This window comes from Oncorhynchus nerka, linkage group LG9b, assembly GCF_034236695.1.
Source record: "Oncorhynchus nerka isolate Pitt River linkage group LG9b, Oner_Uvic_2.0, whole genome shotgun sequence".
Lineage (NCBI taxonomy): Eukaryota > Metazoa > Chordata > Actinopteri > Salmoniformes > Salmonidae > Oncorhynchus > Oncorhynchus nerka.
Genome location: NC_088424.1, coordinates 10,767,235 through 10,785,741, shown reverse-complemented (window position 1 = coordinate 10,785,741; position 18,507 = coordinate 10,767,235). Strand labels below are relative to the sequence as shown.

General features: G+C 40.1%; 1 protein-coding gene across 2 annotated transcripts in view; it reads left to right on the top strand.

Moving 5' to 3' along the window:
* pex5lb (peroxisomal biogenesis factor 5-like b) overlaps positions 1 to 18,232 on the top strand; it is a 163,547-nt gene extending 145,315 nt beyond the window's left edge. The window contains exons 8-13 of one of the 2 annotated variants that reach the window (XM_029642036.2): positions 667 to 810; positions 3,062 to 3,132; positions 5,089 to 5,304; positions 9,790 to 9,955; positions 10,089 to 10,246; positions 13,909 to 18,232. In XM_029642036.2, the coding sequence (XP_029497896.2) occupies positions 667 to 810; positions 3,062 to 3,132; positions 5,089 to 5,304; positions 9,790 to 9,955; positions 10,089 to 10,246; positions 13,909 to 14,104 (951 nt within the window). In that variant the 3' untranslated portion in view covers positions 14,105 to 18,232. The remainder of the gene's footprint in view (positions 1 to 666; positions 811 to 3,061; positions 3,133 to 5,088; positions 5,305 to 9,789; positions 9,956 to 10,088; positions 10,247 to 13,908) is intronic. The other variant, XM_029642037.2, reaches the window with a different exon arrangement.
* The last annotated feature ends 275 nt before the right edge of the window (positions 18,233 to 18,507 follow it).

Here is an 18,507-nt window from a genome sequence, read left to right as displayed (position 1 = left end):
ATCATTTTCTAAATGTGTTTGGGCCTTTTGAGAACATCCATAATGATAACACTACATTGTCATTGTAATATGAGCTATTGCATGACATTAATGTATTATAGATATGCTATTGATATACACTTACCTTTAAAAATGTTGTTGGGACCTGTTATATCACATTCATGAAATGCTTATAGATGTGTAATACATGCGTTGTGATATGTAGTCAAAGTAAATCTTTACCCTTGTGGTATGGAAGAAGAATAATTCATGATCTGCTTTATGGAGACTTAGCGTAAGTGTTGGGCAGTGGTGGGATTGGAGGGACAGTTAGGGCTGGTGCACACTGCTGCTATGCCCTGAACACAATGCCTAACTTCATTTGCTGCGGTTATAGAAATTCATCCATATAATTGGATGATTTGAAATAGAACGAGCCACACAGTATAGATGCTCATGAATAACACATCTTTGAATGCCTCACTGAGACCGTTATTACACCGAGGTGTGAAACACTGATCAGAAGATTATACCTTTGTATTGTTTCATGAATTAACTGTTATACCGCAAATATCCTACTGTCAATTATGTCATATTAACCATTGTACTTGTATTCGTATGACCATGCAGACATTATTTACACAAACGTATGCAATTCATTCAAAAAGATGCCTGTGATATTTACAGGGCTACTACTTTCACACCAACAACCCGTACAAAGAGTGGCCCAATGCTTTTGAGGAAGGGCAGCAGAAGGCCAGAGATGGAGACCTGAACAATGCTGTCCTGCTACTGGAGGCGGCCATTTTGCAGGACCCATCGGACTCGGAGGTAAAAGATCGTTGAGTTCAGTGGTGTAGTGAAGGGTATACACAAGTATATGCCCTATATCCATATATTTTTCAGTGGGCATTGCGTATATTTATTTCTTAATCCCCACGATGCTTTATTAAAGTAGTGTAATGGAGGTATATGTCGTATAAATGAATAAGTCTGATGGAACAGATCAGAATGTTTAGCTTCAAATGTTGATAAACTATTATTTATTCACATTTTAGGAGCAGCTATGTACACAGAGGTAGGCTTACACGCAAATGTTCCAAAATGCAATTTGCGGAAAACATTGTTCTAAAATGCGCACTGCACATACAAGCTGTTTCATGGACAGAGATGGAAATATCCGTTAGAAAGGGGAGATTTTAAGATGCACAAACTATCACAGGTTGCTAATAGTGCTCAGCGATTAACCGACATTTTGTTTGTGCACATTGCACAGTTTCTGTAGAGATACATCCGATCAAGCCAGAACTATGCGAAGTAGTAGTAGGGAGTTGTAGTTTCCAACAGGCCAATATTCTATATAGTTTAGTGCAGAAAACAGAACTATGCGAAGTAGTAGTAGGGAGTTGTAGTTTCCAACAGGCCAATATTCTATATAGTTTAGTGCAGAAAACAGAACTATGCGAAGTAGTAGTAGGGAGTTGTAGTTTCCAACAGGCCAATATTCTATATAGTTTAGTGCAGAAAACAGAACTATGCGAAGTAGTAGTAGGGAGTTGTAGTTTCCAACAGGCCAATATTCTATATAGTTTAGTGCAGAAAACTTGGTAAAGCCTGCTACGAAAAAGAGACAGAAGAATGCTTCGCGAGGTATCTCTAACTGAAAATACATGCTCTAAGTGATTTGATAGTTGCAGTTTAGCAGTCAGGTAACAGCTCTATGGAGATGAGATGATGACTTGGAAGTCATCAAATAAAACAAATGTAATATACACAACTGAAATATTTTATGGAAGTAAAGTAATGTGAATAAATGATTGATAAGTGATAATCAGTAATGTGCAGTCACTACCATCATGGGACTTTTATTAATTGTATTATTTTGCATTCAACCCACAACATGCATTGCGCATTTAATGTTTAAAAACTGATATGGAAAACTGATCTTTTTTTTTTTATAAGCCAACCGAATCCGAACCAACCTCAAAGCAATAATCGCTCATCACTAATTGCTAATATGAATAGGATAATGCCTTTGGCTGATAGACAATGAAAGAAAGCCAATAGAACAGGAGAACACATAGGGGGAAGACTATAAAATAATTGCCTACACGTTTCTATGGTGGAATTTTGGCTATAGGTATTTTGAAGCAAGGTAAGACATGCCTCATAATATGAAGTAAAACGTCCAGGTTTCAAACAATTAAGAAACAGGAAAAATGTAGCGATATTACCGTCTTCTGGTAGATGGAAAGGCTTTCTCAGAAACCTTCTCAATTGACATGGCATAATGATAACCTGGCATAATGATATCATGATTATTTGCGTCAATCCGGTGGCCATTTCTTTTGCAATTTCCATTTTATGTGCTACAGAAACACTACTAACCAAACAACATTTCTAGGCGCAGTTGAACTAAAGGGTAACTTCAATAAATAAATGTCATGCATTTTTTCCCAGACCTCAAACGTGGTCTCCTGATGTGGTTAAAGCATTGTTATGGACTTAGAACATCCAAATTTGTTTTTGTTTTTTTATTTAAAAAGTTAGACTTTTTGGGGAAAATCAGAAACCTGTGAAATTCAGGTTCAGTTAATAACAGCCTCATTTATTTGTTTTAATTGTAGGTAACATTGTGTGAAGTATTGAGTTTACTTTATTGAATCAATTCGAGAAATGTATCTTGTGTGTTCTTTTGTGTTATTTTCTTTGTATTTGTTGAGTTTTAGCCCTAGTTCAAACACCACTCTATCGCCGCACCAAACAAAAAAAATCAATTTCTCTTTGGAAGAGCGGGGATAGGGAGCTGTCTGAAACCATTAAGTGAGCCTCGTCCGATTTCTTTCAATAGTTCTGCAGTTTCTCTTTTGGCCCAGTGCGGTTGAAGTAAGCATTTGTTTCATGCAGCACATCAGAGCAGTTCTTCCACTTTCAGGAGAAATGGTAATACATATTAATATGTATGCAAATAATAGTTGCTTCACTACCACACCCACAACTGGTTAGCTCGGGAGTACTGGTGTAGTATTGCTTGACTTTGTTTGATGTGTTAGTTTGGTTGAAACCCTCTCTGCGTCTTTAGGCTTGGCAGGTTCTGGGCACCACACAGGCCGAGAATGAGAATGAGCAGGCAGCCATCGTGTCACTCCAGAGGTAAAAAAATGAGTTGTTTCTACTTACAATGCCTTCAGACCCCTTGACCTTTTCCACATTTTGTTACGTTAGCCTTATTCTGAAATGTATTAAATAAATCATAATAAAAAATCCTCAGCAATCTACACACAATATCCCATAATGACAAAGCAAAGCAGGTTTTTAGACATTTTTGCAAATGTATTAAAAATAAAACACACTTTTTACATTATTCAGAACCTTTGCTATAAGAATCAAAATTGAGCCCAGATGCATCCTGTTTCCATTGATCATCCTTGAGACGTTTCTACAACTTGGAGTCCATCTGTGGTACATTCAGTTGATTGGACATGATTTGGAAAGGCACACCTGTCTATATAAGGTCCCACAGTTGACAGTGCATGTCAGAGCAAAAACCAAGCCATGAGGTTGAAGGAATTGTCCATAGAGCTCCAAGACAGGATTTTGTCGAGGCACAGATCTGGGGAAGGGTACCAAAAAATGTCTGCAGCATTGAAGGTTCTCAAGAGCAAAGTGGCCTCCATCATTCTTAAATGGAAGAAATTTGGAACCGCCAAGACTCTTCCTAGAGCTGGCTGCACGGCCAAACTGAGCTGTCGGGGGAGAAGGGCCTTGGTCAGGGGGGTGACCAAGAACCCTATGATCACTGACGGAGTGCTGGAGTTCCTCTGTGGAGATGGGAGAACCTTCCAGAAGGACAACCATCTCTGACACACTCCACCAATCAGGCCTTTGTTAGAGTGGCCAGACGGAAGACACTCCTCAGTAAAAGGCACATGACAGCCTGCTTGGAGTTTGCCAAAAGGCACCTAAAGACTCTCAGACCATGAGAAACAAGTTTCTCTGGTCTGATGAAACCAAGATTGAACTCTTTGGCCTGAATGTCAAGCATCACGTCTGGAGGAAACCTGTCACCATCCCTACGGTGAAGCATGGAGGTGTCAGCATCATGTTGTGGGTGATGTTTTTCAGCGGCAGGGACTGGGAGACTAGTCAGGATCGTGGCAAAGAGTAACGGATCAACGTACAGATCTTTGATGAAAACCTGCTCCAGAGAGCTCAGGACCTCAGACTGGGGCGAAGGTTTACCTTCCAACAGGACAACTACCCTAAGCACACAGCCAAGACAACGCAGGAGTGGCTTCGGAACAAGTCTCTGAATGTCCTTGAGTGGCCCAGACAGAGCCCGGACTTGAACCCGATCAAACATCTCTGGAGAGACCTGAAAATAGCTGTGCACCAACGCTCCACATTCAACCTGACAGAGCTTGATAGGAGCTGCAGAGAAGAATGGGAGAAACCCCCCAAATACAGGTGTGCCAAGCTTGCAGCGTCATACCCAAGAAGACTCGAGGCTGTAATCGCTGCCAACGTTGCTTCAGTAAAGTACTGAGTAAATGTTCTGAAAACGTATGTAAATGTGCTAAAATAAAAAAATATATTGTTTTTTTGCTTCATCATTATGGGGTATTTTGTGTAGCTTGATTTAATAAAATTTTATACATTTTAGAATAAGATTGTAATGTAACAAAATGTGGAAAACGTAAAGGGGTTTGAGTACTTCACGAAAAGCACTGTATATACATGTATACAGTGTCACAGGTGGGATCGAACCCTGGTCTCCAGTTCTGATTTAAGTCGTAAGAGTCTGACTCACCTTCATTACAACAGCACAGCTATGTTGTTTAACTTGATAGGGTTAACAGCAAACATAGTAATGACCTTTTTTCAATCCTCAAATAACCTAATTCAATGGGTGTTATGTGCATCAGCAAAAATTTAGTCTCTCGCCAAGAAAAAAAAGTGATTATTAAAACATTTCAAAACATTTCCAAGGAAGATGCATTCTCCCCATCCTCTGCCCATCCTACCTGGAACGACCTCACCTGGCATGCACACAAAAAAGACAGAACCAACACATCCTTGCACAGAAATCACAGCAGTCCCTGTCTGCAGGTGTCTAGACCTCCACCACAATAACTTGCCGGCCCTCATGGCCCTGGCGGTGAGTTTGACCAACACAGGCATGCAACAGGACGCTTGCAAGGCCCTGCACCGATGGATCTGCCACAACCCCCGTTATAAACACCTACTGCCAGGGAGCCGGAGCCCACTCCTGCAGGGGTCCCCCACCACACCGCGTAGGGGTCGTCCCCATACGCCAACCTCTTGGTACGCCCACCTCTTGGTTACAATGCATATTCAGTGGTTCCTCCTTTAAAAGTTGCGAGCTTACTCCACAGGACTTAGAGGTAATTTGTTGTTTAGTACAGTACCCTGCTTCACCACTTCATTGCTCCAGACTAGTGCAGGGGGGAGTTAGAGCACTGATTATGCCTTTGGGTCCTACTTGTGGCTCTAACTGACTGGGCGACACAAACCTAAATGGAAAATTGTGCACGACTTCAGTATTACTGACTAAATCTGTTGTTACACTCAGGTTTTTATTATTTTATTTAGTTTATATTATTACTGTAGTACTGTAGGCCACTCCCGACCAGTCACATTGTACAGCGCCTGAGTGGAGCATTGGTCTAAAACACTGCATATCAGTGCAAGCTGTGTTGCTACACATGCTGGTTCAATACCTGTGCTGGCCTTGACTGGGAAACCTGTGGGATGACTGTAGGTATTTGGTTTCTCTCCCTCTAAAAACAGAAATAAATCATTCTAAATAACAAACTGGCTTTATTTACAACTTACTAACAATGTTTCACCCCATGTTCAAGAATGGCCTTTTTTTCACTAATTTTACGTTATTTGAAAACCAAATCTCCAAAATATTTAAGGGGCACTGCATTAATAATGGAGCTGACTAGGGAAACGTTCCCACTGTTCTGTTCTTAGTGCCAGTCTGCACGTTAAAACTAAAACAATGTAACTAATAATGGCATCTTAATGCTTTCATTAATAAAATAATGATAAAAATACTCTTTCAAAATGCTGATGTTTATTTAGTTATGGATCCATAACGAATTACTATGGGAATAAATATCACTAAATTACAGAAATATTATTATTATACCTTTATTTCAACAACAGACTGAGCTGGGCCCTGCGTATACATGTTTACACATACAGTTTAGGTACAGTGATTAAACAATTACACAAGACAAACAAAAAAATCACAGATAACATAAAGAAAATACAACAGCAGATTGTTACATTTACACATACACTACCGTTCAAAAGTTTTGGGTCAATTAGAAATGGGTCCATTTATTTCTCAAAAAATCACCCAATCAGCTGTTTCACCAGTATTCCTCGCCAAGAGCCATGCTTGATTCTTTTGCAGGAAAAGGATTTTCAAATCAGAGGAGATCATTAGTTTGATTTTTTTTCCAACCCTAAATCACTTTAACGGGGTGTGTTTATCAGCAATGGAGGTAAAAATGTATGAAAAGAAAGAGAACTCTAAAACTGGGTCCTCCAATCCTCTATATGTAATTATTGGTGGAGATTCACGTCATATTTTCTGATATACTGTAGGTGACATGAGTCTCACTAGTGTTGAGTAATGTGCTGTTAAAAGTGGTGTAGGTCCTATTTATTTAAAGAGCATATTGACGTTAGAAGCAATAAGCCTACAACTATTGTAGCACTGTTTCGCGCTGCTCTGAGACGAACATGGGGACTGGTCTTGATCAATCAATTAGATTTTTATTTTCAGTTCATCTCCGTTTGGGTGTTGGTTAGACTAGAATTAAAAAATGAGGGTGCAGAAATGTTATGCTCTTAGTGTAACCTTTATTTAACTAGGCAAGGCGTTTAAGAACAAATTCTTATTTACAAGGATAACCTACTCCTTCCTCCCTGTCGGGGAATTGAACCCCGGTCTCCTGCGTGGCCTGCCCGCAGGACATGGAGATTCTTTAGCTAAATAGCCCAATACTGTACTGGCGACCATCACGTTATACAGCGCCATATTTTCCATTCCATCCTAACAGAAACCCAGAGGGTACCAAGTACCAATCAAAAGTTTGGATACACCTGCTTATTCCAGGATTTTTCTTTATTTTTTACTATTTTCTACATTGTAGAATAATAGTGAAGACATCACAACTATGAAATAACACATATGGAATCAGTTAAGAACAAATTCTTATTTACAAGGATAACCTACTTCTTCCTCCCCGTCGGGGAATTGAAACCCGGTCTCCCGCGTGCCAGCATTCTCTTGTACAGCCATTATTGAAGGTACTTGAGGTCACCAAGAAAGTCTGGACATGGCTTGCTCTCCCTTATGTAAGGAATTAGGCACCTTCCCATGTTTTCTACAGTATGTATTGTAGGCTGTTTACTTGTCGGACTGCACAGTAGCCTAATAAACAAATGCAGGTGACTTATATCTTCTAAATGCTTTATTATCCAAATGTAAAAGCATATACTGTACAGTACTGTATTTCAGCGTTGTAGTGACTGCAATTACCGGTTGATTTCTCAGCCAAACGTGAAGAACAAACTGAGCTTTTTCGCCTACAAAAATAATATTTTGGGAAAAAATGAACATTTGCTATCTAAATTCCAGAAAATGATGTCATGGCTTTAGAAGCTTCTGATAGGCTAATTGACATCATTTGAGTCAATTGGAGGTGTACCTGTAGATGTATTTCAAGGCCTACCTTCAAACTCAGTGCCTATTTGCTTGACATCATGGGAAAATCAAAAGAAATCAGCCAAAGACCTCAGGGGAAAAAATGGTTCATCCTTGGGAGCAATTTCCAAACGCCTGAAGGTACCACGTTCATCTGTACAAACAATAGTATGCAAGTATAAACACCATGGGACCATGCAGCCGTCATACCGCTCAGGAAGGAGATGCGTTCTGTATCCTAGAGATGAACCTACTTTGGTGCGAAAATTGCAAATCAATCCCAGAACAACAGCTAAGGACCTTGTGAAGATGCTGGAGGAAACAGGTACAAAAGTATCTGTCTCCACGGTAAAATGAGTCCTATATCGACATAACCTGAAAGGCCGCTCAGCAAGGAAGAAGCCACTGCTCCAAAACCAACAAATGGACAATGACCCCAAGCATACTTCCAAAGTTGTGGCAAAATGGCTTAAGGACAACAAAGTCAAGGTATTGGAGTGGCCATCTCAAAGACCTGACCTCAATCCCATAGAACATTTTTGGATAGAACTGAAAAAGTGTGTGCGAGCAAGGAAGCCTACAAACCTGACTCAGTTACACCAGCTCTGTCAGGAGGAATGGGACAAAATTCACCCAACTTATTGTGGGAAGCTTGTGGAAGGCTACCCGAAACATTTGACCCAAGTTAAACAATTTAAAGGCAATTCTTAAAATAAAGTGCTGATCCTAACTGACCTAAGACAGGGAATTTTTACTTGGATTAAATGTCAGGAATTGTGAAAAACTGAGTTTAATGTATTTGGCTAAGGTGTAAACTTCCCACTTCAACTGTATATAACCTTCCCGCTGTAGACGTCTATTTCAGCACCGTTTCGCACTGTTCTGAGACAAGCATGGTGAAATGAAAATGTTCAATTATATTCCATGATATTAAGATGAATGTGTTGACTGAATATAAGCAAGTGATGTCTGCTAAATAATCAAGTTAGGTTTCTCCAGAAATAAATAATTGTATTATTTATTATTATTTATCATTTTATTATTTACAAATTAGTGAGAATGTCTCACCATGTTCAATAATTGCCTTTTTCTCACTCACTCTAGGTTAAATTAAAATGAAATCTCCAAAATATTGTTAATTTTTAAACAAAGTGATTATTATTATTATTTATTTATTTAGAATTATATAAAAGTCCCTTAGATATTCTCACAGATCCTAACAGAATATTCCCCTTAGATATTAATTTAGAATTCTCCAATGTAATTGTTGGCAGAGAGTCTCGTCATTGAAATAAATATATTTTAGGCCTACCATAGGCGAAATGAATATTTGTTTCACTACAATTAGGGTGTGGAAATGTTATACACCTTAGATAGTAATTTAGAATCCTCCTATGCTGTAGTCTACTCCCAACCGTCACTTTGTACAGCGCAATATTTTCCATTCCATCCTAACGGAAATCCTGGGGGTTTCGTTTTTCTCGAAATAAAAACACGATAATATCAAATTAATTAAGCCAAATTTCTTCAAATCAATCTCATGTACTGTTATTACAAAAAAGGTTTTACATTTTCTAGTAATGCCAATATGGGAGACTATCAAATGCTTCTCAAAGTTGCCCTCTGGTGGTCAAACTAGCACTAACTTGCATTAACGTAAAAAATGGCTGACAATTAAATAACAGGCCATAGAATGCTGTAGCAGCCCGCAAGATGTGCTGCAGTATGACACAACTTTTAAAGGAGGAACCACTGTAGCTTGCAGATATATTGCATTATTCCTTGTTATAAGCATATATGAGCCTTTATAATGTCAAGTGTCCATTTTAGGATAGCCTCAGTCTCAAGATGACTTCTTTCAATCTCAGGATATCTTAACAATGTCTTAACATATTAAGCCTATCTGGCAAAAAAATGATGTCCTTCGTTTCTGATGGAGCTCATTTTAAAATGTCTGCATAATTTACTTAAACTTGTTGAATCCATGCACTTCGGTTACTGTCTTGAAGCACATCAGGTGCACAGTGTGTCAATTGTCACAGTGTGTGTGTGTGTGCTTGCAGCAGCCAGCTGGCGGAGGTCAAGGGATTGTATCAGGAGGCCGTCTTGCTGAATACAGATGGGGTGGACCCGGACCTCCAGACAGGCCTTGGGGTCCTGTTCAACCTCAGCTCTGAGTTTGACAAGGCTGTGGAGGCCTTCAAGTCAGCCCTGTCTGTCAGACCTGAGGTATCCATTAATATAGTACAGAAACACACACACAATGCACAAACCTATCACAAAAACACCTAAACCTACCACACGCACATGCACACACACACCCTTTCACCCCCACCTATTCTGGTTATGTTGTGTCTGTCAGGACTACCTGCTGTGGAACCGCCTGGGGGCCACACTGGCTAATGGGGACCATAGTGAGGAGGCAGTGGAGGCATACACCCGGGCCCTGGAGCTTCAGCCAGGCTTCATCAGGTCCCGCTACAACCTGGGCATCAGCTGCATCAACCTGGGAGCGCACAAGTAGGCGAGGGTTATGGGATGGGATGGGTTGAGCTGAGTGAGAGAGCAGTCAGATAGGGAGAGAGTGGAGTAAAATATGCAGTAATAATTTTCTACTTTATAGCGTCCTTCATTACATTAAAGAATCTCAGAGCTTTAAAATAAGACATGCTATTTAGAAAAAACAACGTCACATCATCATGAGATGGACAGTCATTAGAAAGTTCATGGCTTGAGTGGTCATCTGAGGGAGGGGGCAAGCAAGCAGCACGGTCTTATCAAGGTGTCTCGCGTCTACTACCAAAACGGAGCACCCACTTGGATGATGCTACGGCAGTCACGTGGTGCCAGAAAGCACACCACATTTCATAATGTTACTTGTCCTCCCTACGATCCTCATCATGGGACACCTCTGACGTCATGCTTTTCAGGCTTCTCTTCATCCTCAACCTCTGAACACTGGCTGGCATTTGAATCAAAACATTTGCCAGCTAGCCTGTTAACATTAGCTTGCTAGCCAAACAAACAAATGACTTGCCAGCTTCAGTCTTAATGCTGTGGTTGATTCTGATGATATTAGCTATACTAATTGTTCATTCTTAAAATAAAAAGATTGTATGGAAACAATCCAAATGAATTACAAAAATATTTACTACAAAAAAAAAGCTTATGTAGCGTGGTTCGTTCTGCGTTGTGTACTTTTAATTAGTACGCTGCCACAACTGGAGGTCTGCTAGTTGAATTGTTTTTATTTGCCCTGCACACGAAGAGAGAACACACAGTATTTTAGCCCTTGGCGCAGTCCTAGCTCTCAGGCACCTTGCTATGCCGAAGGGCAGGCAAAAGAGAGCGTCAAAAGGAAATAACAGGTGCTGCGTGCACACATTCAGTGCACAAGAGAGACAACACACAACATGTTAGCCCTTGGCGCAGTCCTAGCTCTCAGGCACCTGCGCAAGCACATGGACACTCACTCAAACATGGTCCCAAGTACTCACGAGTTACAATAGATACCACGGTTTTATATTGAAATATCGCGGAGACAAGGACAACATACCTTGCTAGCCGAAGGTCAGGCAAAAGAGAACAATAAGGGGGTACGCGATGGACAAAACCAAAATAAACACAACTTTTACAAAAAAAAGCCTAAGTGTAGCAGCGTGATGTTGTTCCCCTAGATTATGCACCAAGTCGCACACAAGGACCAATTCAAATTGGCCAGGTCAAGAGGGGATGTTAATAATTTGATAATAATAATATTTCAGTGTGTATTTAATTTAATTACAGCTGCATAGCTAATCTTATTCTTTGGTGTACAAACACTTTTTTCATATCAATATTGTACATACAGTGGGGCAAAAAAGTATTTAGTCAGCCACCAATTGTGCAAGTTCTCCCACTTAAAAAGATGAGAGAGGCCTGTAATTTTCATCATAGGTACACTTCAACTATGACAGACAAAATGAGAGAAAAATCCAGAAAATCACATTGTAGGATTTTTTATGAATTTATTTGCAAATTATGGTGGAAAATAAGTATTTTGGTCACCTACAAACAAGCAAGATTTCTGGCTATCACAGACCTGTAACTTCTTCTTTAAGAGGCTCCTCTGTCCTCCACTCGTTACCTGTATTAATGGCACCTGTTTGAACTTGTTATCAGTATAAAAGACACCTGTCCACAACCTCAAACAGTCACACTCCAAACTCCACTATGGCCAAGACCAAAGGGCTGTCAAATGACACCAGAAACAAAATTGTAGACCTGCACCAGGCTGGGAAGACTGAATCTGCAATAGGTAAGCAGCTTGGTTTGAAGAAATCAACTGTGGGAGCAATTATTAGGAAATGGAAGACATACAAGATCACTGATAATCTCCCTCGATCTGGGGCTCCACACAAGATCTCACCCCGTGGGGTCAAAATGAAAACAAGAACGGTGAGCAAAAATCCCAGAACCACACGGGGGGACCTAGTGAATGACCTGCAGAGAGCTGGGACCAAAGTAACAAAGCCTAGCATCAGTAACACACTACACCGCCAGGGACTCAAATCCTGCAGTGCCAGAGGTGTACAGAGCCAGTACATGTCCAGGCCCGTCTGAAGTTTACTAGAGAGCATTTGGATGATCCAGAAGAAGATTGGGAGAATGTCATATGGTCAGATGAAACCAAAATATAACGTTTTGGTAAAACTCGTCGTGTTTGGAGGACAAAGAATGCTGAGTTGCATCCAAAGAACACCATACCTACTGTGAAGCATGGGGGTGGAAACATCATGCTTTTGGGGCTGTTTTTCTGCAAAGGGACCAGGACGACTGATACGTGTAAAGGAAAGAATGAAAGGGGCCATGTATCGTGAGATTTTGAGTGAAAACTTCCTTCCATAAGCAAGGGCATTGAAGATGAAACGTGGCTGGGTCTTTCAGCATGACAATGATCCCAAACACACCGCCTGGGCGATGAAGGAGTGGCTTCGTAAGAAGCATTTCAGGGTCCTGGAGTGGCCTAGCCAGTCTCCAGATCTCAACCCCATAGAAAATATTTGGAGGGAGTTGAAAGTCCGTGTTGCCCAGCAACAGCCCCAAAACATCACTGCTCTAGAGGAGATCTGCATGGAGGAATGGGCCAAAATACCAGCAACAGTTTGACCATCTTGTGAAGACTTACAGAAAACGTTTGACCTCTGTCATTGCCAACAAAGGGTATATAACAAAGTATTGAGATCAACTTTTGTTATTGACCAAATACTTATTTTCCACCATAATTTGCAAATAAATTCATTAGAAATCCTACAATGTGATTTTCTGGATTTTTTTTTCTAATTTTGTCTGTCATAGTTGAAGTGTACCTATAATGAAAATTACAGGCCTCTCACATCTTTTTAAGTGGGAGAACATGCACAATTGGTGGCTGACTAAATACTTTTTTGCCCCACTCTATGTACAATATTGATATGAAAAAAGTGTTTGTACACCAAAGAATAAGATTAGCTATGCAGCTGTAATTAAATAAAATACACACTGAAATATTATTATTATCAAATTATTAACATCCCCTCTTGACCTGGCCAATTTGAATTGGTCCTTGTGTGCGACTTGGTGCATAATCTAGGGGAACAACATCACGCTGCTACACTTAGGCTGCTACTGGGGTGCCATGGTAACTGTAGAACGATGTTGTTGAAGGTTTACTTTCCTGTGGGGTTAGGAATAGTATATCCAGGTTTAAAGGGATAGTTCAGTCAAGTTTACTGTTTCCTTACCTTGAACGCAGTCTAATGAGGGACTGATGGACAGACTGGCTACTTTGACAAAACCAAATCAATGATTACAGTCTTTCCTTGTCCATAGACGGCTCTCAAAGTAAGTATATATACTTTTAATTGAGCTATCCCGTCCTACCAATGCTAACAGGGGTCCTAACTTTCCAATTGTTTTACACTGAACAATGTTAATGCTATTAAAGCTGTTTGTAAACAAACCCATATTTTGGGTTACAGAATCTCTTGGTCCATGTACTACTTTCTACTTATCCATAAGATGAATTGAAGTTGTAATAACGGCAAACTATTCCTTTAAGAGGAAGTAAAATTGTAATATCAGCGAGCTCTCTCTTAAGATAAAGTAAAGAGAGTAATAATTTTTTTTAAATAAAATCTTTTTCCGGATTTTTTTATTTTTAGGGAGGCAGCTAGTAACTTCCTGACTGCCCTTAACCAGCAGAGGCAGAGCCAGAGTCACCAAGTCATGTCGGCTAACATCTGGGCTGCCCTTCGGATCGCCCTCTCCATGATGGACCGGCCCGAGCTCTTCCAGGCTGCGAACCTTGGAGACCTGGACCGTCTCATGAAGGCCTTCGAAATGGGGCGGGTTATGTGACCACGTTTAGCGGGGCTCCTCAGATAAACAGTTCGCTAATTGGCTAGAGGGTTGCCAGATTGGTGACCAAGAATGGCTTCTGTTAATGTAAAGCTAAATTAATGTCTGACAGAAGAGAGATGAATGTTATTGAAGATCGGAAAAAGAGGGGGGATTGTAGAATAATGGAGGTGTTCTAGTATTTGAAATGCCATTATAGTGGAAATATTGGAAGACCTGAACCAACTTGGGAAATATACACACTCTTTTAATTTAGACTGGCCTCCAACAGCTGAAATTAGGCTACAATAACGCAGCCATAGATCAAATGGTATTCCCCATTCGTTTTGGTATGGCACTGTATACAACTTCTGCTGTGGGGTCATATACCATCTACTTTAAGTGGATGGGAAGATTGTTTGTGACCCATTGAAACGGATTTGCACCACTGCAATGGGGTACTACTATTTATTTCTTATCCCCGAAGAGCACAACGTTGACTGAGAAAAGGAAAGACAGAGTCTGCTGTAAAGTAGAGGGAAAACAAGCCATGCATGCCCGGCAATCACATTGTGAAAGAACTGAAGCCTTATACTAAGTGAAATGATATCAAATGCACAAGTCGTAATCACTTTTATAGACAGCAGGTACTGATGGTCAAATTGTGTGTAATAGTATAGACTAGAGTCCTCTTGTGTATAGTTTTTTGTCATTTTGTACATACCTGTATTTATTTGGAATATCACTTCCATGCAATGCTCCAAGTACAGTATGTAATATAAGACTGGTTGACAGGTCCGATAGGCCGGAAAGTAAATAAGCTAATTTGGACATACACACACGTTTGTCGGTACACAGACTGCCTCTGGATGAACAATCATTGTACCATTTGTGTGTGTGTGTGTGTGGTTGTGTGTGTGTGTGGTTGTGTGTGTGTGTGTGTAGCTTGATTTTATTTCAACCACTCTACAGCAATAAGTGTCGTGTTTTTCCACAATGCCCACTTACTATTCAAGTAGTAACTACCCGCACACACCTGCTTGCGACACCTGTTCCATCTGTTTTTGCAACATCAGTCACATGAAAGGATGTCTGCCTCTCATCTTTACTAGCATCTCAGTAGCAACTAGTGACGTTCAAACAGTGCTTTGTGATCCTGGCTTCAAAGTGTGGCAACAACCGCTGAAAATGAAATCCCTCTAAAGCAGCCTGTCATGTTCAAATGAGAGTGATTAAGTCAACAGCGAGGAAAATGCACTCAAAATACCCGTTAAAACAAGTTATGCAAGTCACCCGTTCGTTCAATGGTTTTACGAATCAGTGTTTGATGAGATATGATTTCAAGCATAAGTCATCTGCTTTTTAAGAAATTCTGTTTTTGAGGATAGATTTTCCAGTTTACTCTTTCTTACCAGAAAAAAGGTGTGGTGTTTAAAGTGAATATTGGTTTACAACTGAATTGGTAGTGGACATGTGTGTTGAATTGACAGTAAATTCCCTATGCAATATACAGTATATTTGTATAACATTGACTGTTGTCTCATATTTGGTTCAATTAACCAAACTCATTGTTTCATATGTGTTAGTGCCAGGCTGGAACAAAAGCCTGTTCTCTGGAAGTGGGGTTGGAGAACCCTGATTTACACTAACCAATTCCCCATTTCTTTAGAATTTACTTTGGGTCTTTTTACCTTCTCAGATTGTCAATAAGTTGAATGTTGGCCATGGAATTTGAGAATGTTGGCTTGTGTAATGTAGTATAATAATATTTATTGACATTGTACAGTACATACAAATCAAATGGCAAAGTTACTAAACAGTTTCCTCACTGTTTCTACACTGTAAATAGTGTGCACTGTATAAATTAAAGTTACAGCCTAATTCTAAAATGGATTAAATAAAAACAAAATGCTCAATCTACACACAATACCCCATATTTACATTTTAGCAACTGTATTAAAAATAAACAGAAATAACTTATTTACACAAGTATTCAGACCCTTTCCTATGAGACTCAAAATTGAGCTCAGGTGCATCCTGTTTCCATTGATGATCCTTGAGATGTTTTTACAACTTGGAGTCCGCCTAAGGAAAATTCAGTTGATTGGACATGATTTGGAAAGGCACTCCTGTCTATATAAGGTCCCACAGTTGACAGAGCCAAAACCAAGCGATGAGGTTGAAGGAATTTGGGAAGGGTACCAAAAGAATTCTGCGGCATTGAAGGTCCCAAAAAACACAGTGGCCTCCATCATTCTTAAATAGAATAAGTTTGGAACCACCAAGGCTCTTCCTAGAGCTGGCAGCCTGGTCAAACTGAGTAATCGGGGATAAGGGTCTTGGTCAGGGAGGTGACAAAGAACCCGATGGTCACTCTGACAGAGCACTTGAGTTCCTCTGTGGGAGAAACTTCGAGGGACAACCATCTCTGCAGCACTCCACCTATCAGGCCTTTTTGGTAGAGTGTCCAGACAGAAGCCACTCCTCAGTAAAAGGCACATGACAGCCCGTTTGGAGTTTGCCAAAAGGCACCTAAAGACTCTCAGATCGTGAGAAACCAAGATTGAACTCTTTGTCCTGAATTCCAAGCGTCACATCTGGAGGAAACCTGGCACCATCCCTACGGTGAAGCACGGTGGTGGAAGCATCCTGCTGTGGTGATGTTTTCCAGAGGCAGGGACTGGGAGACTAGTCAGGATCGAGGCAAAGATGAACGGAGCAAAGTACAGAGAGATCCTTGATGAAAACCTGCTCCAGAGGGCTCAGGACCTCAGACCCGGGTGAAGGTTCACATTCCAAAAGGGCAACGACCCTAAGCACACAGCCAAGACAACGCAGGAGTGGCATCGGAACAAATCTCTGAATGTCCTTGAGTGGCCCAGCCAGAGCCTGGGCTTGAACCCAATCAGACATCTCTGGAGAGACCTGAAAATAGCTGTGCAGCAACGCTCCCCATAAAACCTGACAGAGCTTGAGAGGATCTGCAGAGAAGAATGGGAGAGACTCCCCAAATATAGGTGTGCCAAGCTTAAACCGTCATACCAAAAAAGACTGCCAAAGCTGCATCAACAAAATACTGAGTAAATTGTCTGAATACTTATGTAAATGTAATATTTCTGTATTTTCTAAAAAAACACTTTTTTCTTTGTCGTTATGGGGTATTGTGTGTAGATGGCTGAGATATTTTTTTTTTGAAAAGTCCATTTTAGAATAAGACTGTAACGTAACAAAATGTGGAAAAAGTCAAGGGGTCTGAATACTTTCTGAAGGCACTGTACATAAAAAAAACAAACCTATCAAAAATTGTATTTACAGGATAATACCAATATATATTTAATGCATTTCTCTAAGAACAACTATTACATGTATTAGCAACGGAATATATTTTACTTACAAGCTACAGTTGAAATGTCGCCTGTAACCACAAGCACTTAAACTCAATCTGCACTTGCATATTTGTGATTAAAGGAATTGTTTGCCCAAATTACAAAATAAGTTAGTATATTTGCATGATAAGAAAACAACTATGAGCCAGCCATCACTATGGATAATATTCTCTTCTGGTCAATAGAAACATCTGATCATCTATCTTTGTAATTTGCGGAACTATCCCTTTAAGCCAACTTAATAAAAAATAGCTGTACTTATCAATAATCAATATGTTTAGCATGTAAACATGTTGTGAAGTCATATCCTTTGTAAGCATGTACCCATCATTAGTTGTCACTTAGCTTTTCCAAATGTTCATGCCACTGTATAGCAGTATTCCTGTAAAGAAAAATTAAACACGGGTTTATTGTCAATATTCAAATAATATTTTAGAAATTAAAGTATTGTTACATAAGATGAATGCCATTGTTTTTTTCTGGATGTCTCACAGCTGCAACACATTTTCACTAAATAAAGTCACATAACAGTATTATTACAGCCCAGTGGCGCCCTTGTACTGCAATCCTTACCACATCCTTGATTTGAAATTAAACATACAGTACCAGTCAAATGTTTGGAGACACCTACTCATTCATGGGTCTCTTTCTTTTTACTATTTTCTACATTGTTGAATAATAGTGAAGACATCAAAACTATGAAATAACACATTTGAAATCATGTAGTAACCAAAAAAGTGTTAAACAAAATATATTTTAGATTCTTCAAAGTAGCCACCCTTTGCCTTGACAGCTTTGCACACTTGGTATTCTCTTAACCAGTTTCACCTGGAATGCTTTTCCAACAGTCTTGAAGGAGTTCCCACATATGCTGAACACTTGTTGGCTGCTTTTCCTTCACTCTGTGGTCTAACTCATCCTGAACTATCTCAATTGGGTTGATGTCGGGTGATTGTGGAGGCCAGGTCATCTGATGCAGCACTCCATCACTCTTGTTCTTAGTCAAATAGCCCTTACACAGCCTGGAGGTGTGTTGGG